This window comes from Bos indicus, chromosome 13, assembly GCF_029378745.1.
Source record: "Bos indicus isolate NIAB-ARS_2022 breed Sahiwal x Tharparkar chromosome 13, NIAB-ARS_B.indTharparkar_mat_pri_1.0, whole genome shotgun sequence".
Taxonomy (NCBI): Eukaryota; Metazoa; Chordata; class Mammalia; order Artiodactyla; family Bovidae; genus Bos; species Bos indicus.
The window spans coordinates 6,805,807-6,833,618 of NC_091772.1; the positions used below are offsets into that span (position 1 = coordinate 6,805,807).

At 44.1% G+C, this 27,812-nt stretch overlaps 1 protein-coding gene and 1 pseudogene across 1 annotated transcript in view; one reads left to right on the forward strand and one right to left on the reverse strand.

Annotated features, from left to right (window-relative positions):
• Positions 1–245: 245 nt before the first annotated feature.
• The window catches only part of TASP1 (taspase 1), a 318,545-nt gene continuing 290,978 nt past the window's right edge, over positions 246–27,812 (reverse strand). The window contains exon 14 of the mRNA XM_070800705.1: positions 246–1,304. Within this exon, the coding sequence (XP_070656806.1) occupies positions 1,281–1,304 (24 nt within the window). The 3' untranslated portion in view covers positions 246–1,280. The remainder of the gene's footprint in view (positions 1,305–27,812) is intronic.
• Positions 4,335–4,596, forward strand: LOC139186375 (cytochrome c oxidase subunit 7A2, mitochondrial pseudogene; annotated as a pseudogene).

Below are 27,812 nucleotides of genomic sequence, written 5' to 3' on the forward strand. Positions count from 1 at the left end.
CATCACGAACATTCTATGAGAATGAACAGCAGCCCCACATGCTGAACACACCTCTTCTGCTCACGTGCAACTTCAGACTTCACTTACACAGGTTAAAAGATAAAATTATTAAGATTGCCCAAGATAGCCATGGCAGAGCACTCAACAAAGTGTGGGACCCTTGGGAGCACAGGTCCGTGCAGCTGCCTGAGTCACAAGCTCACGAAGCTGGCCTGGCCTGTATGTTGTCGAAATCAGCAACAGTGTGAGTCTCCATTTTGTACTTGTTTTATTGCTCTCCCCACACTTGACCTCCTGGGAAATCTGCAGAATCCAGTGTGACATTTTGAGATCATTAAGCATTTGACAGGGGAGGAGAAAGAAATTTAAAGCAAATGTGTCAGGAGTCACACCTAATCAAAGATCAATCTAAAGGCAAGATAAAAGCACTTTGGAAAATACAACATGAGTCCATAGCAAGATAGGGTTTGATCCCAAACATTTTGGGAACAGGTCGGTTATGTCAAGGAACACATAGACGCTCTCTAAAACATCCTGAAACAAAAATATTCACATTTTTTTCCACCTGTCACAATCCCTTTACCCTGTCTCCTTTCAAAAAGACAGAGCTGATGTTCCATATGTAAGCTATAATGTTCAAACTTAAACAGCTTAGTGATATAACTGGATTGTAGTCCATGTGAAAAACAGTACCTCATTGTTCTATCAACAAGAAATAAATCTTATGACAAATTAAAGGTAATATCCCTTTTATGCATTATAAGAATATGCTTTTGTTTCATTTTTATTTTTGAAATCTTTTAAGAATGCATCACACATTTACCTTCTTAAAAAGAGTGTTCAGATTCCTATTTGACCTTTCCTAGAGGACTAAGGATTATTATGTCAAACATCAGTTATCATACTTTCAATTGGATTCAACAAACATTTACTCAGGAGCATTTATAGGCAAGGCACTGTGCCAAGACATTTAATGGCTGTCTTAGTCAATCTGGGATGCTCTAACAAATGCACCCCAGGCTAGGTGACTTATAAATGACAGAAATTTATTTCTCACAGTTCTGGAGTCTTGAAGTATGAGGATACCAGCAAGTTTTGATGAGGCTTTTGGTGAGAGCCTTCTTCCTGGTTTGCAGTCAGCCAACTTCTCCTTGTATCTTCACATGGCAGAAAGAGGACTAGCTGGCTCTGGCCTTTTCTTATAAGGGCACTAACTTCACGGATGAGGGCTCCACCCTCATGACATAACCACTTTCCAAAGGCCCAACTTCTGAATATCATCACATTGGGATTAGAGTTTCAACCTGTGGTATTTGTGGGAATACCGTCAGTTCATTGCAATGGCCCCTCTATTTGGTTTTTACGATTCAACTAGAGAGATAAGGCAGACGTGTAAATTCAAAATTCCTCTCAAAACACAGCAAGTGCTATTGCATAAATCTAAACAAGTACCATGAGGACACAGAAAGAGAGGGAGAGAATGTTATGGGAACCCAAATTGGTCCTAAAGGATGATTTGTGATGGCAAGAAAGGGTGTGCCATGTAAGAACTTCATGAGTCAGAAATGGAAATTCCTGGGTGTGAAACATTGCAGAGTAGTTTTTTGGAAGTAAAAAGTGAAAGTGTGAAAGTGTTAGTCCCTCAGTCATGTCTGACTCTTTGTGACTTCATGGACTGTAGCCCACCAGGCTCCTCTGTCCATGGAATTCTTTAGGCAAGAATACTGGCTGCTGCTGCTGCTAAGTTGCTTCAGTCGTGTCCAACTCTGTGCGACCCCATAGACGGCAGCCCACCAGGCTCCCGCCACCACCCCCCCCCCACCCCCGCCCCTGTCCCTGGGATTCTCCAGGTAAGAACACTGGAGTGGGTTGCCATTTCCTTCTCCAATGCATGAAAGTGAAAAGTGAAGGTGAAGTGGGTTGCTATTTCTCCTCCAGGAGATCTTCCCTACCAAGGAATAGAACCTGGGTCTCTCACATTGCAGGCAGATTCTTTACCATCTGAGTCACCAGGGAAGCCCATTTTGTTGGAACCTCAGGTCATATGTTTGGCGATATATGAAACAGTGAGGGAATATTAAATATTGTATCTACAGATAATGGGGAGCTGAAGATGCTTTTATAATAAGAAGGTAGCACCAGTGTTACACTTCAGTGCAGCTATGCTTTTTGAAACTTGTTTGTACTTGTAGGAACTGCTGTACTATTATGTGTTATTTTAACTTGTTATTATAAGTTTTCTGGCACTTTTTGGTATGCCAGCTATTCTTGATATTTTCAGTATATATGACTACATTCAAATCTAACTTTCTACTAAAATTCTGTTTCTGGTCTACTAAAAGCTAGGAAACTAAATAGCCAAGATTATTAGAATTGTCTTTAAATAAACACACACAGGCCATGAGAAATTTACTGAAATTTAATATCTCTCTAGATTTTTATTTCACTTAGTAAATAGCAAGGATTCACCTTTTAATGTATAACTTTGATTCCAACAAAGAGTAAGACTTCTAAAGGAAACTTTTGATTAAAAATAGTGGAATTGGCTACAGCTATCTTTTCTTTCTACCCAAATCTTATTGAAATGATAGCCAAGGAATTTAAAAAATAAATTAATCAACAAGGTCAAAGAGGAGGAGAGACGATTTGTTATAAATGCTTTCAACAAATTTTTGGAAGGTGAGAAATGGATGGAGAAACAGTAATTACCTTGGCAGAAGGAAGAAAGGAGAAAGCCAGTTGCTTGCAGACAAGTGGGAACAGAGCTGCTTCACCCTGAAGGAACTCTGAGTGGCTTGGGGTTTATAAAGCAATGAAAATTCCAAAAGGGAGGCGAGAGTAAAGCCCAGTGTGGAAAGGGGCATCTGTTGGAAGTCTGCCGATAGCATGTTTGAGCCCATAATGTCTCCTCTCCCTCCGTGTGCATCTATGTGACTACCCTTTCTTTGCTTCAGGGCAGAGAGTTGGAGATTGTCTTCAGAGGACTCGGACTTGGCAAGCAAGCCCTGGGAAATGCAGAGGTGAAGTAAGAGCAAAATAAAGGTCCATGTGTCATACTGCAGGTGCCCCAACCCCCTTTCCCCACCTGGCTTCCAGAACTCCTTTCACCCGTGCAGGCACACACACACACACACACCCCGGCAGGAGATCCAGGTTACCCTCTAAAGGGTCCAGAGAAAAGACCTATGGATAATGACATTTGGGAACGCTTCAGTGAACCAGCGATTCACCCTATGGTAGAGCTTCCCCATGCAGTCTTAGCACCCCCAATCATCATGCCTCACTTCTGAATACAGACTGAGTGGTTTTCTTCTTCCTGACACCAACTACGTGGTATCTTTTCCAACACCATTTCTCTAACTCTCCGAAACCAACTAGGTGTCCAATGATTCAAGTCAGTTTTACCATCCACCTAGAGTTAAAGTCTGATCCCCACAAGTTAAAGGGTTCATTTCTACAAGTCTACTCCACGTTAGAGGCCAGTCATAAGTCTCAGGCCTCCCATATTTCTGACCGACCAGCTTTTATATAAATTGAGTGTTCTCATAAACCCCTCCTTGGGTTTGACAACTTGCTGGAATGACTCACAAAACTCAAGAAATCACTTTACTTACTATTACTGGTTTACTACAGAGGGTACAAGTCAACACAGCCAGATGGCACAGATGCCCAGGGTAAGGCATGGGGAGAAGTTCACAGGACTCCCATGCCTTCTTCGGGCGCACCACCCTCCCTTGGCACCTTCAAGTGCTTACCTACCCAGAAGCTCTCTGAATCCTGTGGTTTAGGATTTTCATGGAATTTTCATTACATAGATGTGATTAAATAATTGAGCACTGGTGATTCAACTTGATTCTCAGCTCTTCGCCCTTCCCCAGAGGTCAGTTGTTGTTGCTGTTCAGTCAGTAAGTCATGTCTAACTCTTTGCAACCCCATGAACTGCAGCACACCAGGCTACCCTGTCCATCACCATCTCCCAAAGTTTGCTCAACTCATGTCCACTGAGTCAGTGATGCCATCCAACCATCTCATTCTCTGTTGCCCCTTTCTCCCCTGCCCTCAGTCTTTCCCAGCATCAGAGTCTTTCCCAATGAGTCAGTTCTTCACATCAGGTGGCCAAAGTATTGGAGTTTCAGAGGGTAAAGCTAAGAGTCCCAACCCTATAATCATCACTTGATCTTCTTGGGGATGGAACAGCTGCCATTTTGAAGCTATCTGGGCTAGTCTATCTGAAATGGAACAGAATTCATGTAGGAATAAATTAAAAATTTTTAAATATTATTAACATTCTCATATAAAAATTGTCATGGTTGGTGGGCAAAAATTGAGCCAAGATGCTACAAAATCTACAGACTCTTGGTCAGATTGCCCAGAGGACCGTAAGTATTGATTCACACAGGCAGTTTGAAAATAAAGTTTCAGAGAAACAAAAGTTGTTTCAGGAGTGTAACAGAATTCCAGTGCATGTAAAAGGTGGGAAAGCAGATGCCCTTGGCATAGAGCCACCTTGATTCTTACAGTTGATGGAACAGCAGATGCCAGCTGTGGTTTATATATCAGCTGGCTGTGGATTCATTTCTCAAAAAGCAGGATTGACTTCAGTTTATTCTCCCATGAATCAGTCAGTTCAATACCATTTAGCTCTCTGTGGACCAATAATCTGATAAATAACTGAGTTCTTTGAGGATCTATATTTATTTACTTGTACTAGTTAGTTAGTTCAGTCTCTCAGTCGTGTCCGATTCTTTGCGACCCCATGAATCACAGCACGCCAGGCCTCCCTGTCCATCACCAACTCCCGGAGTTTACTCAAACTCATGTCCATCGAGTCGGTGATGCCATCCAGCCATCTCATCCTCTGTCATCCCCTTCTCCTCCTGCCCCCAATCCCTCCCAGCATCAGAGTCTTTTCCAATGAGTCAACTCTTTGCATGAGGTGGCCAAAGTATTGGAGTTTCAGCTTTAGCATCAGTCCTTCCAATGAACACCTAGGACTGATCTCTTTTGGAATGGACTGGTTGTACTAACTGCCGCCAATTAAGCAGGCTTTACCATGAAAAAAAATTCCCAAATAGAAAAGAAATGAAAGATTTCATGCCCAAAGAGCAGGTTTATATATATAAAAGCAGAGCTCTTGAAAATGAAAAATACGGTGGTGGACATTTTTTTTTTAATTTCATAGAAAGTTGGCAAAGGCGAGTAAAGTTCCCAGAGAGAAGAGGCAGAGATCAAGGAAATATAAACTAAGAAAAGAAAGCAAAATAGTGGATTAGCACACTATCCACCATTATGAGTTACAAAAAGAGCAACAAAACAAAAAAAAAAAAAAGAGGGAGAGAGAGAGAGAGGAGAGGAAAGTATCAAAGAAACAATACAAAAGCAAGTTCCCAAGATAGAAAGACATTGGTTTTCGTTGAAAGAGTTCTCTGAGGACTCTAGGCTGTTAAAGGATGAAAATTTTACAGCAAAGAACACAAGTGAGAAATGTATGAACGGCGGGGTGAATAAGAAGGTCCTAAAAGTTTCCAGAAATTAAAAATAGATCATATAGTCATTAGGTAGGAAGACTCCAGATGGACGTTGAGTTATGCTATGGCTTTTGCAATCTTGCGAAAGACTGAGTTTCACGTATGTGCTGCCCTTGAACTCAGAAGAGCGCCTCACCCTGGGGCTTGATGCTGTGGTCACCATTTTTTTAATATTAACTTTATCCTTGAACCTGTGTTTTCTGAATGAAGTCTGACAGGACAGGGGTGCATGCAGAGAGTTGTCTCCTGGCCGGTCCTCACCTCCCTGGCCTGGGCTCCTGGTTACCTGTTCCCTGACCCCCACCCGGAGAAGACTACACTCACTCACCCACCCAACCAGTACCCCATGCCTGAGGGTGTGTGACATTAAAACAGCAAAGAAAAACACCCATGTGAGGATGAAAGAGAAAGGTCACAAAAGAAAGAAAAAAGCTTTTTTCCTGCTTTTTGAGGGGAAAAAAAAAAAAAGCTTCACATTATCATTTTCACTGGGCCCCATGAAATATGTGGCCAGTCCTGGTTTCAATTTAGAGACTGCTGGAGAAGCAAGAATTTTTTCGTACCTCAAAAGCTCAACTGTGAATATCACCAGAGATAAAAAGAGCAGGTCCTCCTAACGCTGGTGGATTTTATAACGATGTCAGGATGGTTCCAATGTGGATGCCCATCCTATGTGGAAATTTCTGGTTCTAATGCGTCTTTTCTGAGCCATGCGCTGGCTGTGGAATTAGAGTGCTGACGCCAGACCCTGGATTCACATTTGGACAATATCTGACCCCCAAGAAAAGATGGTTTCAGACAGAACTAGATCCTCCCATGGGAATCCATGAGTGAATGCGGGGGCTTAGTGGAGTTTTCACCATTGGAACGGAGGCATTTGCATTGGGACAGTTTCTTGGGGTCTTCAAAATTCCAGTTGGAAATTCAAATTACAGCAAAAATCATCTCAAGGAGGATGAGACTCTGGAAATGACTTCCAAGAATGAACATGACTTCCTTCTCTGGGGAGTTTGAGGAGGAAAAGCACTCTCTTGGTGCCAGAGCCAAAGGGCAGAAGGCGTGAAACACTCAGACTGACCCTGTACCCCCTACCCCCACCCCTCCGCTCCCCACCTCCTGGGTCTCCGGTTTGCATTTTCTCAGACACCAGGGGCATCGCCGGCTGTGAGAATAGCCAAGTCTCGACCTTGCTTCTGAAGTCGGTCCTGCTACTTGCTTCACCACGAGCCACTTTCTGGCAGAGCTGAATTCTCCCCCATCTCCCACTCAGCGGCCACCCCCGGAGCCTCAGGCCTCACCTGATTTGGTGACCTGACGACTGCCCTCAACACAGGGATTTGCATCGTAAATTGCCACTAAGAGGCCCCTGATACACGTCTTCCTCACAAATTTCTGCTGTCGTGCTCCTCAGGCAGAAGCTGGTGTATCCACTCGTGGCAGGCTGGTGGCGCATCAGACAGGTTCTATTAACTTGGTTGCCAGGTGGTAACCATATTACTTCACGCTTCCCGGGAGATTTTGTGCAACACGATTACCTTTGACAGGTCTTGAATGGGACAGCAATTTTCAGCAAATGTTTTCAGTAACCAGAGGCCAGAAGGAAAGGAAATGGGAACGCTTTGGTTCAACTCTGAGTGTGGCTCTGACAGCTCTTCAGCACCTCTGTAGTGTTAGAAACTGGAATTCTGTGGAAATTCGGGCACGTGGGCCTTGATGGAAGGTTGCTGAGCAGGGCCAATGGTTCCCACTGTATTTAAGAGAGAATGTGTCCTCACACGGGGTAAAAATTCCTTGTCTTGGGGAAGTTCTTCAGAGCTGCAGGATACAGTAGAGTTTTCTTTCATCGGGGTTTCATGCTAAAAATATCTTATCCTTCTTCACACTAATCGCACACTGAAGATGTTGATGTGCACTTCTTGGACTCGCTTGAGTTTATAGCACCCTCAGCATTCCTGAAGATGTAGGTCAATTCACACTCCACGTATTTAGTTTTTAGTTTCAGGAAAAAGAGACTAAAAGTCATCACAAGTGGGTTATTCAAGATCTGGTCTTACAGGGGCCCTGGTGACTGAGTAGTAAAGAAGCCACCTGCCAATTCAGGAGACACAGCTTCAATCCCTGGTCCAGGAGGATCCCACACACTGCCGAGCCACTGAGCCCATGCACCACAACGACTGAGCCCGTGCTCTAGAGCCCAGGAACTGTGGCTACTGAGCCCACGCACCCTGGAGCCCATGGTGCACAAGAGCACCGCCCTGCAACAAAGGGTAGCCCTGGCTCACCACAGCTAGAGAAAAGCCCACATAGCAACGAAGACCCAGCATGGCCAAAAATAAATAAAGGCAAAAGGTTAATTTTTTTTTTAGTCTGGTCTTACAGAGTAAGAATATGAAAGCCAGTCGCTTCTCCACACGCCCCCACCCCCACCAGTATCACCAACACACACACACACAAGACACATGTCACTTTCCAAGATAATACAAAACAAAATACCCACAGTCTGTAGTCACACATCATGGGAAAAGAAAAGAACCATCTGGTTCCCGAAGAATCAGGTAGTAAAAGGCTTGATTACACACAATTGATAATTCTGGGGTTGAACATAAGGTCAGGTGGCCTTGACCACATCCCCAGAATGGACTCTGATTCACATCCCGCTGGCCTGGTGCAGAGCACAACTTCCCTTGGGCACACCCAAGAGAAGAGCCTACACTTTGCTCCCATTTCGTGAGCAGAGTTTTACAGACAAGTTTCCTTTTGATCTCCAGTCACTAGACACATGATATCATCAGCTCTAAATGAAGCCACATTTTCCCTCTCTCCTAGTGCTGGTCTCGTGGGCAGGGGAAACGCCGGCTAATCTGTAACATGCTGCAGATTGCAACATCTCTTGGTGTCACCGTCCGTCACCTTCTTATTTGGCTTACTGGCCATTTTGTCAATAACAGTTACTTGGGGAATCGATTTTGATTATAAACTTTTCCTGCATACCTCATCCCAACCAGAGTTTGACTTTTGGCCATTACTGCTTTTGAACTTGTTTCCATGTGTCTCCAAACTTTCTTTTCTTGTCCATGACCTTTGGGCAGAGAACAACAGTCCCAAAAGAGATCTGCAGAGAACATCATAGAGAATAACTCATTTAGACCTGCTCCTTGTTTCCCCAAAATCACAAGAGGTGGTGTGTCAACCTTTTATAATGAATGTGAATCTTCTGCTTGGTTTGAAAGATAAGAAAAGGAAACACAACAGTCAGCATGTGTGTAATCAAGCCACATCACGCTCAAGGACAAAGCAGTAGGTTGAAGTCTTTTCTGTGACTACTTCAATAATAATAGCCTAAATCAGTTTCAGCAACAGCCCTTCCAATGCATATTCAGGGTTGATTTCCAGGATTGACTGGTTTGATCCCCTTGCAATCCAAGAGACTCTCAGAGCCTTCTCCAGCATCACAGTTCGAAAGCATCAATTCTTCAGCACCCAGCCTTCTTATGGTCCAACTCTCACATCCATACATGACTACTGGAAAAACCATAGCCTTGACTATATGGACCTTTGTCAACCAAGTGGTGTCTTTGCTTTTTAATATGCTGTCTAGGTTTGTCATAACTTTCCTTCCAATGAGCAAGCTTCTTAATTTCGTGGCTGTAGTCACCATTTGCAGTGATTTGGGAGCCCAAGAAAATAAATGCCACTTCCACTTTTTCCCCATCTATTTGCCATGAAGTAATGGGACCATTGGTTAGTTAGGCTAATATTTTCTCACTTGGTCATAGGTCACAGTTCTAACCAATGAGACCCAAATAGAAAAAAGAAATCTCCTAAGGGAATTTCTGGGAAAACTCTGGATTCTCCTCTTCCTCCTTTGATTAGAGTTGTAGCATATATCTCAGGACTCTGAGACACCACAACAATGAAATTCAATGTGTTAAGGATGACAACGTGGGCACCTGAGCATCATTGAGCAACTGAACCAATGCCAGCAACCTCCTACCTTTAAACTCCTTATCAAGTGAGAAAATAACTGCCCACTTATATAAGCTGCTGCTAATCGCATTTTCTGCTACATGCACTATTCCTAAGTGATACACCTAATCACCTAGAAAAAGCTTCATTTTATCAACATATACTGTTCTAAGGGTTTTTGTTTTGAAAGAGATAAACTACCTGCCTTCTTGTTTAACCCCAAACTTTTCAAATTTGCCATTTAAATTAACTTTAGTAATAACTGTATTTTTGTAATAACAATAATAATAATAACTGATGTTCTATGGCACTTAGGTTTCATTATCTCATTAGTCTTATCTCCATTTTTCTTTGGTGGTGGGTTTTTTTGTTTTTTTTTCTAGCTGTGCCTCTTGGCTTGTGGGACCTTAGTTCTCTGACCAGGGACTGATCCCAGGCCCACAGCACTGAATCCTAACCATTGGACTGCCAGGGAATTCCTCTTTTATCTTCATTTTAAAGTAAGAAAACTGTGACTATAGTTAACAATACTATACTGTATAGTTGAAAGTTCCTAAGAGAGTAGCTCTTAAAATTTCTCATCACAAGAAAAAAACTTTTGAGCAATGTGAGGTGATGTATATTAACTAAACTTATTGTGGTGATTATTTTGCAAATACATAAATCATGTTATTCACCTTGAACCTATACAGTGTTTTATGTCCATTATATCTCAACGAATCTGGAAAAAAGAAAAGAAAGAAAACTGAAGTGCAGAAGAGACTGAAGCTGTCCAGGAAGTAGTTGGGACTTAAGTTCAAGTACTGTGGTTGTAAATACTTCCCTCTTTCAGTCATATGATGTGCTAAGTCTTCTCCAGTGAAGTCCAGCAAAGACTCAAACCTACTGTTTGGAGACTGAGTCAACAGGAGCTTTCCCAAGGTCAATTCTAAAAGCCAGCTGTGATGTCAACCACATCAAGAGCAAGGTTTATTTCCTAAGCAGTTCACCCAGACAGAGCCTCGTGGCCCCAAGGCCCGTCATTGTATGAGGTAGGACTTGGTTCCAGCAGTGGAGTGCCTGTTGGTGTCACATTAAAATTCATACAGTGAAATCCTAGTCCCAATATAATATTTGAAACTTGGGGGCCTTCGGGGGGTAATTAGGGTGGAGCCCTGGTGGATGGAACTAGTTATAAGAAGCAGCTAGGGCGCTAGTGAGCTTTCTTTTCTGCCATGTGAGGATACAAATGAGAAAGAGAGCTGTCACCAAGAACTCAAGCACGCTGATACTCCGACCTCAGACTTTCAACCTCCTGAGCTGTGAGAAATAAATGCTTCCTGTTTAAGTCATCCAATTTAAGGGATATTGTTATAGCAGCCTGCACTGACTAAAACTTTTCCCAAAATGTCAGAGAAGAAGTACGCTAACTTTTCCTAGTCCTCTAGACAGTGGTCCCCAATCTTTTGACACCAAGGATAGATTTCATGGAAGACAATTTTCCCACAGACAGGGGTCAGGGGGGATGGTTTGGGGATGATTCAAGTACATCACATTTACTGTGGGCTTTATTTCTATTATTATTGTATCAGCTTCACTTCAGATCATCAGGTGTTAGATCCTGGAAGTTGGGGAACCTTGCTCTAGAAATAGGATACTTTCATCCTTCCTTTTTTTTTTTTTTTTTTAAGAATTAACATTATCCCCTCATGCCAGTAGCAATGCCATGCTAGGCACTATTTTATTTTATTTTTTTAATTCTTTTTAACCCTCCTCCCTCCTCCCTCCCCATACCATCCCTCTGGGTCGTCCCAGTGCACCAGCCCCAAGCATCCAGTATCGTGCATTGAACCTGGACTGGCATCTCGTTTCATACATGACATTTCACATGTTTCAATGCCATTCTCCCAAATCTTCCCACCCTCTCCCTCTCCCACAGAGTCCATAAGCCTGTTCTATACATCAGTGTCTCTTTTGCTGTCTCGTATACAGGGTTATCGTTACCATCTTTCTAAATTCCATATATATGCGTTAGTATACTGTATTGGTGTTTTTCCTTCTGGCTTACTTCACTCTGTATAATAGGCTCCAGTTTCATCCACCTCATTAGAACTGATTCAAATGTATTCTTTTTAATGGCTGAGTAATACTCCATTGTGTATATGTACCACAGCTTTTTTATCCATTCATCTGCTGATGGACATCTAGGTTGCTTCCATGTCCTGGCTATTATAAACAGTGCTGCGATGAACATTGGGGTACATGTGTCTCTTTCCCTTCTGGTTTCCTCAGTGTGTATGCCCAGCAGTGGGATTGCTGGATCATAAGGCAGTTCTATTTCCAGTTTTTTAAGGAATCTCCACACTGTTCTCCATAGTGGCTGTACTAGTTTGCATTCCCACCAACAGTGTAAGAGGGTTCCCTTTTCTCCACACCCTCTCCAGCATTTATTATTTGTAGACTTTTGGATCGCAGCCATCATCCTTCCTTTTCTAATACCTTTCATTTATTTAGGTAACCTCAAATAATCTCAAATTTGGTTTTTAAGTACATGAACCAATCTTTTATAGCATAATAATAAAGAAGCTAGCCTCTGTATTCAGAGAAGGCAATGGCACCCCACTCCAGTACTCTTGCCTGGAAAATCCCACGGACGGAGGAGCCTGGAAGGCTGCAGTCCATGGGGTCGCTGAGGGTCGGACACAACTGAGCGACTTCACTTTCACTTTTGACTTTAATGCATTGGGGAAGGAAATGGCAACCCACTCCAGTGTTCTTGCCTGGAGAATCCCAGGGATGGGGGAGCCTGGTGGGCTGCCGTCTATGGGGTTGCACAGAGTCAGACACGACTGAAGTGACTTAGCAGCAGCAGCAGCAGCCTCTGTATTTACACAGAGCCAAATTCCATTGTGGCCCCACTACCTACTAGGTATGACTTTGAGCAAGTTATTAGTAACTTCCTGGGAATTCAGTCCTCTTGTCTACAACACAGGGATAATATATTCACAATATTTCAAGGGAGTTTTGAGGATTAAATGAGATACTGTGAACCTAAGAATGTGAAGCTCATACATATAATGTTTTATGCATATTTCTGATGATTCCTGCTATCTCTTCCAATTCTATAACTCAGTAACAGGAAAAAAGAAATTGAAGTGAGTACAAATGTAAATGTGTATCTTTCAACTTTTACTTTCTATCAATAACACCTCTCCCCTTATAACCTGGTTTTTCTGGTGCCAGATTCACTGATGGTTGATGTGGATTTAGTGCATGTCTGCTTTGTGGCCATCAAGGTGGCATAACCCTCTACCAGCAAAAAGACTACAACTCACTGATGGTTCAGATGATGGTTAGTGTCTTTTAGCAATAAAGTGTTTTTTGATGTATGTACTTTTTTTTTAGACATAATGCCATTACATACTTGAGAGACTACAGTAGAGCGTAGACCTGCTACATGCACTGAGAAACCAAAAACTTCTGATTTATTGCATGACTCAATTTATTGTGATTTCCCCTGACTGTGGTGGTCTGACACTAAACCTGCAGCATCACTGTGGTGTGCCTGTCTATACCGGGAGGTTTGGGTTACTGCTGAGGGGTCAGCAGTGAAACTAAGGAAATGTGTAATCATCAGAGATGCCAGCCTCTGACTACTGCTATTGGCATGTGCTAGAAATTTGAGTTCTGAGAAAGACAGTGGCAGCGGCCTGAAGAAGGGAAATCACAATACCATTGTTTGCGCCAAACATCACGAGACAGATATACTTTATAAATATTATTCCTTATCGCATCTCTATTAGGTCAGTTCCATTAGCCTATTTTGTAAGTGAGGAAATAGGAGTTCTGAGAAGTTAAATCGCACACCTAAGATCATGGTTCTAGAGGAGAGGGGAGTCAGGCTTTGAACTGAGGTCTATCCAACTCTAGCACCAGGAAGCTAAACCACTAAGCCAACTGTCCAACTATGACTCCAGTACCAGAGAGGCCACTGCACAGGTTGGAAGATCTGAGTCTTCTGAGCTTTCAATCTTCTCTTTCTATATGACCTGAAGCAACTTATCTGCTCTGTTTGAACTTTGTAAAGTCAAGGTTGATGATAAATCAAAGGAGATGACGTGCATATGAACGGGTTCAGCAACCAGCCACAACCAACTCTTCTTCTGAAGTCCCTTTCTCTCACCTCCTCCTCCCCACAGTGATGAACTTTAGTTGGCAGATCAGTTGCTCTTGCTACCTTTACAAACAACTCCAAAACTTAGTGGCTTAAAACAAACACTTGTTGTTTGTTATTTTATTATTTTTCAGACTTCTATGACTGGCTGGATGTCTCCTTACATAGACTCTCTCATGTGTCTGGGATCCAATGGGAGGGTCAGCTAGGGGCCAATGATTCTAGAAGGGCCACAGTTATATGCTGGGGATTTAATGGCAGTGGGCCAGGCAAGGAGGTGATGCACCGAGTGTCTCAGTCTCTAGCAGGCTGGCTGGGGCTTGTTCAAATGGTGGTCACAGAGAACTAGAGAAGGTGTGCAAAGCCCAGGTTCACAGCTAGCATGTGCTCACCTCCACATTCTATTAGCTGAAGCAGGTCACAGGCCAGCCCAGATGCAGTGGGGGCGGAAACAGATTCAGCCCTTGGATGAGCGGAGTGCAGACTCACGTGCACAGTCAGGAAGGGCACGTGGCATCGGAACCACCAGGGACTGCTGTCAGCCAGTTCTGCAGAGCCACTCATGTGCTCAGCATTCTCGAGTTTTCTCTGCCCCAAGAACCAGACGGTTTGTTTTTCCAGTAGGGCACAGATTGCAGGTCTGGTTGGGTTGTTTGTTTTTGTGATTGTTTTGACTTTTAGCTATTTCCAGGATGTTTCTTTCAGAGAGGAAAAGGGCTTAGTTCTATCCCCATGATCTGTGACAGCCAAGGAAACCATAAACAAGATGAAAAGACAACCCTCAGAATGGGAGAAAGTAATTGCAAATGAAGCAGCTGACAAAGGATTAATCTCCAAAATATGGAAGTAGCTTATGCAGCTCAATATCAGAAAAACAAACAATGCAATCAAACAATGGGCCGGAGACTTAAACAGACATTTCTTGAAAGAAGACATACAGATGGCTGATGAACAGATGAAAATATGTTCAACATCACTTATTATTAGAGAAATGAAAATCAAAACTACAATGAGGTATCACCACACACTGATCAGAATGGCCATCATCAGAAAAGCTGCAAATAATAAATGCTGGAAAGGATGTGGCAAAAAGGGAACCCTCTCCCACTGCTGGTTGGAATGTAAATTAATACGGCCATTATGGAGAAGAGTATGGAGATTTCTTTAAAAAAAAAAAAAACTAGCACTACCATACGACCCAGCAATCCCACTACTAGTCATATACGCTGAGAAAACCATGGTTGAAAAAGACACAGGTATCCCAATATTCACTGCAGCACCATTTACGATAGCCAAGACATAGAAGCAACCTAAATGTCCATCAACAGATGAATGGATAAAGAAGTTGTGGTACATATATACAATGCAATATTACTAAGCCTTAAAAGGAACACATTTGAATTAGTTCTGCTGAGGTAGATGAACCTAGAACCTGTTATACAGAGTGAAGTTAAGTCAGAAAGAGAAAAACAAATATCATATATGAATGCATATGTATGGAATCTAGAAAAATGGTGAACCTATTTTCAGGGCAGGAATAGAGACTCAGATGTAGAGAACAGACTTATGTACACAAAGAGGGCAGGAGAGGGTGGGACGGATTGAGAGAGCAGCACTGGGATATGTACATTACCATATGTAAAGCTAGTGAGAACTTGTTGTATAATACAGGGAGCTCTATGACAACACAGAAGTGTGGGGTGGGGTGGGAGGTGGGAAGGACATTCAAGAGGGAGAGGACACTTGAATACCTATGGCTGGTTCATGCTGATGCATGGCAGAAACCAAAACAACACTGTAAAATAATTATCCTCCAATTAAAAATATATATATATTTTTTAAAGATGAGCTGTGACAGAGTGTTGCTTTGTGGTCAGAGGTCCCGGAACCTGGGGCAGAACCAGCAGAGACTGAGACAGGCTCTTGGGGCACCAGAGCCTGCCCTTTCCAAATAAGAAAGATGTTGGTGTTTTCCTCTGAGGCACGTGGAGCTGCCCCACAGCCAGGGTTTTCCACATCAAAATCTTGACCAGAGCTCCCTGGCCTTGCCGGGGACCAGGGAGAGCTCACCTCACCAGCTGGTTGGAAGCACTCCCAGCCTGATGGATTTGTGGAACTCCGGCTGGCCCTCAGTGATAATATTTGGCTCACGCTTCCTCTGCTTTAAAGTTTGGATATTGCACAAGACGTACAAAAGGTGGCAGAGAGCCTTGGAATGTCCCTTTGATGAAATCACCCTGGGGCCTTTTGCAGGAGGATGAGAGGGTCATATGCTCCCTACAGGGTCCTCCTGATGGAGTGTGCATACCAGGCGTGGGCGCTCACTCAGCTTGGGTCACTTCCCTCCATCTGGGGCCTGGACAAGGAGAAGCTCGAGGCTGTGGCTGCAGAAAGGCAGGAAGGAATGTCTCAAGAAGAGGGAAAGTTGAGCTCATGCACTTTGCTGGCAGAACCTCTGAGAACAGGGCCTTCTTGGGAGAAACTGTTGCAACACGGCTGAGAGGCTGCGAGGTCAGGGAGGGTCCTGGGTCACGGGGGGTTGTGGGGGGTGGTGTTGTCCAAATGTCCATTCCTGGCCTCTGTTCCCTCAGGCAGAGTCTTGCATGGCGGCACCCCTGCGAGGGTGGGCAAATGAGAAACTTCACCATCACTCCACCCTACTCACACGTAGATATTAAATGAGATCCAGCAGGAGGCCAGGACCACATCTGCCTGGAGGCTGCCTGGGGAAGCCAGAGCCTCCCCCAACACCACCCATGGCCACCTCACCCAGCACTCTCTGGAGGGCAGAGCTCAGCAGCACCTGCAGGAGGCCCAGCCTGGCTCTTGGGAAATGGCCCTGCTGGTCTGCATTCCCCGGGTTCTTGTTTCCTGGCTCTGGAGACAATGCCAAGTTCAGTTCTCACCCACAGGAAAGTTTCCAAATCGGAAAACCAAGGAGGTGCCACAAATCATACCCAGATCAGGGTACAAACAAAAGAAGCCCATCCGCTTTCTTTCCGTGCGTTTCTCCCAGATGGCTCCAGGACCCTGGCCTGAGGGCAGCAGATCTAGGCCAGGCAAGTGTGGCTCCTGCCTACTTCATGAGAAGGTCCTCCTGACCCAAGGATGGCCTAGCTCCTTCCTCAGATGTGCAACCCCCCGGCACCACCATCTGGCTTTCTTGCTCCCCTCTAGGCCTCAGTGAAATGCAACCCCCCTCCTCCCACTCATACCCTGGCCCTTCACCTGGGACTCCATTTGCTGAGCATGTGCCCAGGTCTTCCAGCAGATGGCTGCAGCCAGCCGGGAGGAAGAAAGGCTCTACGGACCCCAACAAATAGGGTCCATTCCTGCAGAATCCAGAAACTGGGAGGATTTCTAAGTGGGCAGCCCCGTCTCCAAGATCCACCCCAAGAGCCAGGCTAACCTCACCCATGAGCTTTGCACACTCCCATATCATCAGCCACTTAGGAATGGCCTTCCTCTTGAGGATGTCCTGCTCCACCATTTTTCCACTGCTCCACCAAGACCGAGTCCATCTTTCTTTGTATTTTGTTTTTTTTATTAAAGACTACACTCTTTTTAGGAAAACAAATATCATATAATATTGCTTGTACGTGGAATCTAAAAAATGGGACAAATGAACTTGTTGCAAAACAGAAATAGAGACACAGAGGAAGAGAACAAGCTTATGAATTCAAAGGGGGCAAGGAGGGTGCGCTGAACTGAGATTGGGGTTGACATATATACACTAATATGTATAAAACAGATTAACTAATGAGAACCCATTGAGTAGGAAACCCTACTCAATGTTCTGTGGTGACCTAAAAGGGAAGAAAATCTAAAACAGAGGGGATATATGTATAACTGATTCACTTTGCTGTACAGCAGAAAATAACACAATACTGTATAGCAACTGTACTCCAATAAAACTTAATTTAAAAAAATAGAATATCCTATTTTGGGGTATCCAGCAGACCTTTTGGTTGTGTGATACTATCAGGACTGTCAACCTGAGAGGGAGAAGCATGACCTATGAAGGCTAGGATGTACCCTTGATCTTGAACTCCAGGCTCTTGGAGGGCAGGTAGTGGGGATGCTCTCCAGTCTACAGTGTCTGGAACCCACACACATATGCCCAGACTGAATCTCCCAAGTTTCCTTCAACACAACCCTTAGACTTTTCAGATTCTAAAAGGGTGCAGCAATTAACATAGAGGCAAAGGGAAGGGAGAGTGTCTGTGTAATAGGAAGGGAAATTGGGAGCAAAGAGATGGGGAGGATGCTCAGATAAATTACAGATTCTGAAGATTTAGCAGAAAGATCTACCGGTACACATCTCTGTGCCTAGGGGAGGCTTTCTGGAATGAAAGCTTTATTCTTTCAACAATCTTGTGGCTACAGTTGGTAACATCCAATTTACCAGGAAGAAAATACCAAGTGTGAAAGAGGACGTTCACTGAGGCCAAGTACTCCAGCATCTCTCATTCTCCTCCTGTCTCCCCAGGGCCTTGTCTTCTCCACACATCCCCGAGTCCTTCTGATTCTGTGTTCACCTGCCTCCAGGCTCGCTCAGCACCCGACATGATTAATGGGCCATGACAGGCCCAGGAAACAGCCCCAGCGCCTCCAAGATTTCTTTGGCTTTCTTTCACAGCAGAGGCCCTGCAGTCAGGATTCTACTGCACTCAGTCCATGCAAGGAGATCAGGCCTCTTACAGGTAAGCATGTCCGGTCAAGCTGCCCGCACCCACTCCCCATCCACAGGGCACCTTCACACATTCCTGGGCTGGAGCCTGGAACCTGCCCTGATTCTACCTTTAAAAACCTGGTGAAATTAACACAACATTGTAAATCAACTAGATTTCAACAAAAAAAAATTTTTTTTTGTTTAAAGAAAGAAAACCTGATGAAGATTTTTGAATCCTTTCCATCTCTTTTTTAAATTATAAAGACAATATAACCACATTACAGAAAACAAAGACACTGCATTTAAAATTTTGCTTTTATTTGTTTTGTCCTTATTTGTTCACAGATAGGTTTATTTTTCTTTTTCACATTCTTTTCCTTTATGGTTTATTGCAGGATATCAAACATAGTTGCCTGTGCTATACAATAGGTCCTTGCTGTTCATCTATTTTATCTGGAGTAATTTCTATCTGCTAATCCCAAACTCCTAATTTATCCCTTCCCCACCCCCTCTCCCCTTTGGTAACCATGAGTTTGTTTTCTACCTCCATGTGTCTGTTTTGTATATAAGATCATTTCTGAGTCTTTTTTTTTTTTTTTTAAATAGCAGTAGTCAGAATGTAGAAAATTCTTTTGGCTCACTTTTTCTCCCCTCCATTGCCCTTTGTGATCTGGGAGGCCTCTGGGCCCAGGAGTCCACCCAGGGCAGAGTGGGTCAGGAGCCGCTCATAAGGCAGCGTCCTGGGGCTGACCGCGTCCTCCTCCTCCTTCCCTGTGAGAAGCTGGGGCGCCCTCGGCCTCCACAGGGCGCCAGGAGAAAGCCGAATGGCTTCCCGGAAGTGAACACCCAGCCTATCCGGGGTCAGGGCTCCCGCAGGCTCCCTGGCGGCTCCGTGGCTGTCAGGGGGAGGTCGAGCTCGCGCCTTTTCCCAGTGGGTGATGCAAGGCTGGCCCTGCCCAGAACAGAGCCGTCAGTGTCTCTGGAGGACGGACCTTGGCGCCAGCTTCAGAGTGGGTGGAACACTGAGCTTTTGTTAGTGCGCCAGCCTCATCCGTTCCACTGTTTCCATAAACCCAGCGGGTTTCCCTGACTCTGCCAGAGGTAGACTGGAAGGGGGAGCCCTTGTGTGAGCGGGACCCTGGGCACGGACCCTCACCACTGCCACAGCCTCCTCAGTGCCTAGACAGTCTCTTCACATGAAAACAGCTCCCTCCCAAGCCTGAAAAAAACGAATGAAGAGCGGGACTGTTTGGCCAACACGCTGGCTAAGAGAAACCTTGGAGGCAGCTCAACGGCTACTGCTGTTCCACAGGGGCCACGCGTCCAAACACAAATATTACACTTGGCAGTCTGGTTGTCTCCTGATTCACAACTTAAGATGGCGCTTTGGGGGGGTCATGTAGAAGTTGGGGAAGAGAGAGATGAAGAAAAAAGATACTAAGCCTCCTGGAACAAAGTGAGCTTTTGATTTCTAGACAGTATTGAACTGGTACTAGGGTTTAAAATCCACCCTGGTTAAAGGCTTCTTTTCTAGGAGTTTTTGGAGCAGAAGGAATTGTGTAGGTGCACCCCCTCCCCCAGCTCTTCCTGTTGGAGCTCTCAGGACAGAAACCTGAAAATAAAAATGGCAGTGCCTGGATTCTTGGGAGACTGACATCTAATCCCCACAACTCAAGACTAGAAGCCATGGCAGTCCACTTCATGAAGATTTTTCCTGCACCACTGTGTGGTACAGAGGACGAGATGGTTGCATGGCATCACTGACTCAATGGACATGAGTTTGAGCAAGCTCTGGGAGACGGTGAAGGACAGGGAAGCCTGGCGTACTGCATCCATGGGGTCACAAAAAGACGGTCATGACTGAGTTACTGAACAACATTGTGTCCTGTATTCTTTTATGAGATGGCCAGAGGTACAGCCCCAACAGGAGACAGAGGGGAGGCTCAGTTCAGTCAGTTCAGTGGCTAGTCATGTGTGACTCTTTGCGACCCCATGGACTGCAGCATGTCAGGCTTCCCTGTCCATCACCAACTCTTGGAGCTTACTCAAACTCATGTCCATTGAGTCAGTGATGCCATCCAACTATCTAGTCCTCTGTCATCCACTTTTCCTCCTGCCTTCAATCTTTTCCACCAGTCTTTCCCAATGAGTCGGTTCTTCACATCAGATGACCAAAGTATTGCAGTTTCATCTTCAACATTAGTCCTTCCAATGAATATGCAGGACTGATTTCCTTCAGGATTGACTGGTGTGATCTCCTTGCAGCCCAAGGGACTCTCAAGAGTCTTCTCCAACACCACACTTCAAAAGCATCAATTCTCCAGCGCTCAGCTTTCTTCATAGTCCAACTCTCACATCCGTACATGACTACTGGAAAAACCATAGCTTTGATTAGATGGACCTTTGTTGACAAAGTAATATCTTTGCTTTTTAATATGCTATCTAGGTTGGTGATAGCTTTTCTTCCAAGGAGCAAGTGTCTTTTAATTTCATGACTGCGATCACCATCTGCAGTGATTTTGGAGCCCAAGAAAATAAAGTCTGTCACTGTTTCCCTTTTTTCCCCATCTATTTGCCATGAAGTGATGGGACTGGATGCCATGATCTTCGTTTTCTGGATGTTGAGCTTTAAGCCAATTTTTCACTCTCTTTTTTTACTTCCATCAAGAGGCTCTTCAGTTCCTCTTCACTTTCTGCCATAAGGGTGGTGTCATCTGCATATCTGCGGTTATTGATATTTCTCCCAGCAATATTGATTCCAGCTTGTGCTTCATCCAGCCCAGCATTTAGCATGATGCAATCTGCATTTAAGTTAAATAAGCAGGGTGAAAATATACAGCCTTGACATACATTTCCTGATTTGGAACCAGTCTGTTGTTCCATGTCCAGTTCTAACTGTTGCTTCCTGACCTGCATACAGATTTCTCAAGAGGCAGGTCAGGTGGTCTTGTATTCCCATCTCTTGAAGAATTTTCCACAGTTTGTTGTGATGCACACAATCAAAGGCTTTGGTAAGTCAGTAAAGCAGAGGTAGATGTTTTTCTGGAACTCTCTTGCTTTTTCGATGATCCAGTGGATATTGGCAATTTGATCTCTGATTCCTCTGCCTTTTCTAAATCCAGCTTGAACATCTGGAAGTTCATGGTTCACGTACTGTTGAAGGCTGGCTTGGGGAATTTTGAGCATTACTTTGCTAGTGTGTGAGATGAGTGCAATTGTGAGGTAGTTTGAAGATTGTTAGGCATTGCCTTTCTTTGGGATTGGAATGAAAACTGACCTTTTCCAGTCCTGTGGCCACTGCTGAGGTTTCCGAATTTTCTGGCATACTGAGAGCATTTTAACACCATCATCTTTTAGGATTTGAAATAGCTCAACTGGAATTCCATCATCTCCACTAGCTTTGTTCATAGTGATGCATCCTAAGGCCCACTTGACTTCACATTCCAGGATGTCTGGCTCTAGGTAAGTGATCACACCATCATGGTTATCTGGGTCATGAAGATCTTTTTTGTATAGTTCTTCCGTGTATTCTTGCCACCTCTTCTTAATATCTTCTGCTTCTCTTAGGTCCACACCAGTTATGTCCTTTATTGTGCCATCTTTGCATGAAGCGTTCCCTTGGTATCGCTCATTTTCTTGAAGAGATCTCTAGTCTTTCCCATTCCATTGTCTTCCTCTATTTCTTTGCATTGATCACTGAGGAAGGCTTTCTTATCTCTCTCTGCTGTTCTTTGGAATTCTGCATTCAAATGGGTATATCTTTCCTTTTCTCCTTTGCCTTTCACTTCTCTTCTTTTCTCAGCTATTTGTAAGGCCACCTGAGACAGTCATTTTGCCATTTTGCATTTCTTTTTCTTGGGGATGGTCTTGATCACTGCTTCCTGTACAATGTCACAAACCTCCATCCATAGTTCTTCAGGAATTCTATCAGATCTAATCCTTTGAATCTATTTGTCACTTCCACTGTATAATTGTAAGGGATTTGATTTAGGTCATACCTGAATGGCCTGGTGGTTTTCCCTACTTTCTTCAATGTAAGTCTGAATTTTGCAATGAGGAGTTCATGATATGAGCCCCAGTCAGCTCCCAGTCTTGTTTTTGCTGATGGTATAGAGCTTGTCCGTCTTTGGCTGCAAAGAATATAATCAATCTGATTTTAGTATTGACCATCTGGTGATGTCCATGTGTAGAATCTTCTCATTTGTTGGTGGAAGAAGGTGTTTGCTATGACCGGTGTGTTCTCTTGGCAAAAGTCTGTTAGCCTTTGCCCTGCTTAATTTTGCACTCCAAGGCCAAATTTGCCTGTTACTCCAGGTATCTCTTGACTTCCTACTTTTGCATTCTGCTGCTGCTGCTGCTAAGTGGCTTCAGTCATGCCTGACTCTATGCGACCCTATGGACAGCACTCCACCAGGCTCCATGGATTCTCTAGGCAAGAATACTGGAGTGGGTTGCCATTTCTTTTGTATTCTAGTCCCCTATAATGAAAAGGACATCTTTTTTGGGGTGTTAGTTCTAGAAGGTCTTTAGGTCTTCATAGAGCCATTCAACTTCAGCTTCGTCAGCATTACTGGTTGGGGAGACAGAGGGGAGGCTCAGGAAAAGCCATCGTTTACTATACACATGGGTCCTACAGGGAGGAAGAATGGTGTCTACACAGGCCATGTGGGAAAGATACCAAGGTGATCAGGAGGCAAGAGACCTTCAGAATGAGGGGGATGTTCAGGTCATGGCCTTCATTGGAATTCTATTGGAAAGGCAAAGCAAGGCAGGGTCAACTGTTTAGGACTGGCTCATCTAAATATTTTCAGTGGGCTTTGGACTTCAAAGGTGGTCCTTCATTGCCTGGCACCTGGCCCTGGCCCTGGCCCTGGAATGATTAAGGTACCCTTCTAGGGTGCATGGGCCAGGTATAGCTCTGGATTGGTTAGTTTACATGTCAGGGACACATTCCTGCCTCATTCCTTTGCTACTTCTAATAATTGGTAGCCCAGGGAGGGGCAGTCAAAAATTTTTTCTAACATGGGAAAACATCATAGTATACAGAAAATTATGAATAGTACACAATGGGCTTCCCAGGTGGCTCAGTAGTAAAGGATCCATCTGCCAGTGGTGCAGGAGACATGCGTTCAATCCCTGGGTCAGGAAGATACCCTGTAGGAAGAAATGGCAACCAACCCCAACCCCATGGACACAGGAGCCTGGCAGGCTACAGTCTATGGGGTCACAAAGAGTTGACACAACTGAGCAATTTAGCATGCACACATGCACATAATATGCAGTAGTCTTCTCCAGTTGAGACCACAGTCAATGAAAATACACCTGACCTCATCAGGGATGCCAAATCCCAAAGACAACAGAGTTCTGTGCATAGCACCATGCCAGCAACGAGGCACATATAGTGTGCTGAGTTAAGTGCACCTGGGGATGGGCAAGGAGAGTCTTCCCAGGGGTGCCAGAGCTGATGGCTGATGGGGGGTGGGCAGCAAAACCCATTTCTGGGGCTCAAGCCTTTGAAACTGGGGGTCCCAGACTTCAGCAGTCATATGAACTTCAGAGAAGCTAGAAAAATATGCAGTCATCTGTTAAGCTGCCCTTTCTTCATTTATGCCCCAGCTATCTTAGCTCCTTAAGAGATACACAATTTGGGGTTCCCTTCCAGGAGGGCATTGCAATACATACCATTTGAACCGATGCTTGTGCTTCTAATCTAATAATTATCTTGCAGCCTTAACCTCTTAGATGCTCAAGTATGTTCATAATAGAGGAAGTTAAAAACAACAAAAGTCAACAGTGAAAAGTGAATTGACTAAAAACATTCTGTAGGTGTATCTGTATCTTCACAGAAAGAAAACTCTATGTATCAGAGCCCTTCTCTGCCTGCCCCCCACATTCCTGCCTTGACTCATAAAACAGGAGGCCCCTCCAACTCTGTGGCTTTCTCAACAGCTCTGAATAGGCTGCACCCAGCCTTGGCACCAACCATTCACCCTGGAGAGACTGGCTTATGTCATAGAAGCCAGTGGCACAGAAGGTGATGGGGCCATTCTGCCTCAAAGCCCTGACACAGAGCCTCCCCCTTTCTTAGCCTCTCGGACCTGCTCCCATGTGGTTGGCAGCCTTGTTTCTTGCCTCAGAGACCAAGTCAGGCTCCTTTTTCCAGTCCCAGCATCTCAGGTTGACTTGGATACGTGAAACTAAGGCAGGCTCATGTGGGGTCTGGATGCCTCAACTTGAGCAGTTAATAAAGCTGGGGACTTTGATTCCATTTTGGCTCAATTCCCTGTGTTTATTAGTGTCAACTAGACTCCCAGAGGGGAAAGGGTGAACCGTAAAATTCAGTCAACAATCCCCACCTTGAAGCTTGGAATGCTTCAGGCAGTTAGAATCATTTTGTGTTCCATCAGGAGTGGGGAGTATTAAGGGGATCACTCCTGGCATCCCAGAGATGGGGGCAAGGGCCAGAGATGCTGTTAAACAGCACCCCAGACTCAGGGCATCCCCGCACAGCAAAGAATCATCCTCTTGTCGTCTGTATCATCCTCATCTACATGTCTGTAGTGCCAAAGGTGGGAGACCCTGGTCTTAATATTGGATACATATTGGGGGGGGGGCAGATAAATTGGGAGATTGACATTAACATATACATACTCCTGCTGCTGCTGCTGCTAAGTCACTTCAGTCCTGTCTGACTCTGTGTGACACCATAGACGGCAGCCCACTAGGCTTACCTGTCCCTGGGATTTTCCAGGCAAGAACACTGGAGTGGGTTGCCATTTCCTTCTCCAATGCATGAAAGTGAAAAGTGAGAGTGAAGTCGCTCAGTCGTGCCCGACTCTTAGCGACCCCATGGACATACTACTACATATAAAATAGGTAACTAACAAGAACCTACTGTATAGCACAGGGAACTCTACTCAATACTCAGTAATAACCTACATGAGAAAAGAATCTAAGAAGAGTGGATATATGTTTATATATGACTGATTCACTTTGCTGTACAGCAGAAACTAATACAACATTGTAAATCAATTATACTATAATAAAAATTGATAAAAAAAAAATACCCCCTCCAAAAAAAGGATACTTATGAAATCTGACAACAAACTGTCTACTATTTTCTGTGTCCCCTCATTTTTCTGCAATATCTCTTTGTTGCTTCAGTAGTAATAATAAATAAATAAAAGTTACATAAAATGTCTGTATCACAATTAGGATTTATGGAATGGATGAACGATGGGAGGAACAATATGACTTCTGAGAAAGGGTAGCTAAATCTATGAACTTCTTGGGGCAGGGACATCTATATTTTGTACCACTTTGTTTTCTGAACACCTAGGTTGGTAGAGATACTAGGTTATTATGGATTGGTGGATGGATTGGACCTGCCTCAACATCCTTGTTGTCCTTCTTGTTGTTCAGTTGCTCAGTCATATCCAACTCTTTGTGACCCCATGGACTGCAGCACACCAGGCCTCACTGTCCTTCACCACCACCCAGAGCTTGCTCAAACTCATGTCCATTGAGTCAGTGATGTCATGCAACCATCTCATCCTCTGTCATCCCCTTCTCCTCCCACCTTCAATCTTTCCCAGCATCAGGGTCTTTTCTAAGGAATCAGCTCTTCACACCAGGTGACCAAAGTGTTGAAGCTTCAGCTTCAGCATCAGTCCTTCCAATCAATATGCAGGACTGATTTCCTTCAAGACTGACTGGTTTGATCTCCTTGCAGTCCAAGGAACTCTCATGAGTCCTCTCCAACACCACAGTTCAAAAGCATCAATTCTTCAGCGTTCAGCCTTCTTTATGGTCCAACTCTCACATCCATACATGACTACTGGAAAAACCATAGCTTTGACTAGAAGGACTTTTGTCAGCAAAGTAATGTCTCTGCTTTTTAATATGCTGTCTAGGTTTGTCGCAGCTTTCCTTCCAAGGAGCAAGTATCTTTCAATTTCATGGCTGCAGTCACCATCTGCAGTGATTTTGGAGCCCAAGAAAATGAAGTCTGTAACTATTCCATTTTTTCTCCATCTATTTGCCATGAAGTGATGGGACCAGATGCCATGATCTTCATTTTTTAAATGTTGAGTTTTAAGCCAGCTTTTTCACTCTCCTCTTTCACTTTCATCAAGAGTTCCTTTTCACTTTCTGCCATAAGGGTTTGAGAATACCCAAATATCTTATGGTAATCATCCTGTAACATATATATGTTTCAAATCATCATCTTGTACATCTTAAACAATGTTACATGTCAATTATATCTCAATATAGAAAAAAAATTTTTAAAGATAAAGTGAGTGAGGAACATCAAAAGTTCAGGTGTGGCCACATGTTTGTGACTATTTATTGAAGAAAATAAAAACCTGGTTCCTGCAGACAGCTCTGGTCACTCCTTGGAAGGCCTCCTAGAACAACAATATTGCCTGGAAGGCAGAGAGATTGGGTCTGACAGAGTCCTCTCATAGTTGAGCAGGAGTAGCGAGAAAACTTGGCACGTCAACCCATCCTTAGGGCCTAATGGATTTCATGGTGACTTTTTTTTTTCCTTTTCCTTTCCACTCAAATAAAGTAAACTTTTAGTCTCAGTCACTGCTGTACGGGTCGTGCGGTGCAAGTCAGGGAGCGTGTCGTTCTGTCTGCATAGGTTTGTTATGGCTGGTCAGTCCTAATTAAAAGGCTTTCTTTGTCTTGTCTTTGGGACTTCCAGACATGGCACCTGGGCTTTATTTTTAGCTCTGAACATTGCTGTCATTTTCCTGTTTTGTTGCCAGATGAATAACATAACCTGTGTAAGCTAAGGCAGCCTGCGAGGAATATTTTTCTCACCTCCTTTCTTATTCTCTAGGACAATTCTGGATGCAGAGCAGATCAAATGCCATGTCCTATGTGTTGGTATTTTTGACAGGCCTCAATTAGAGCAGTACAGTTAACTTCAGCCTGTCATTTGTGTGGGCTAAGCTGTTTGAAACAGTTTTAAGGGGTCAGCCACTGGTGGGAGGATGATTTTCCTATAAACAAATGATGGCAACTGTGTCTGCAAGACGCCAGCTGTGGTTTGGTTCCAGGAGCCTTTTGAGATGTCAGAACTGGCAGTCCCCTTCCTCTTTGGCTCCACACCTTGTCTCTGTCCCGGGACAATGCTTCTCCATTCCTTTATCAGGAGATTCTGATAGGCCCCTGAGATGTTCGATTCTAGTTCCATTTCATCATCACTGGTGCTAAAGATGCAACATTTAACGCCCAGTAAATCCATGGAATAACTTACTTGAAGGGCTGCTGGGTATGAAGTTTTAAGTCCTTAGGAACACCTGGAAAAATTGATTTCAATTTTACAATAGTTAATGGTTCATAGAGGCCATGTCACTAAAACCACTTTGGCCATAAGATCATTTCACTGGGGCAATATTTATACAAAAGTCATTATGATTGGGGGAATGGAAGGGAAAACATGCAGATAACCAAGAGGAATTTAAATTAGGAAGATAGAAAT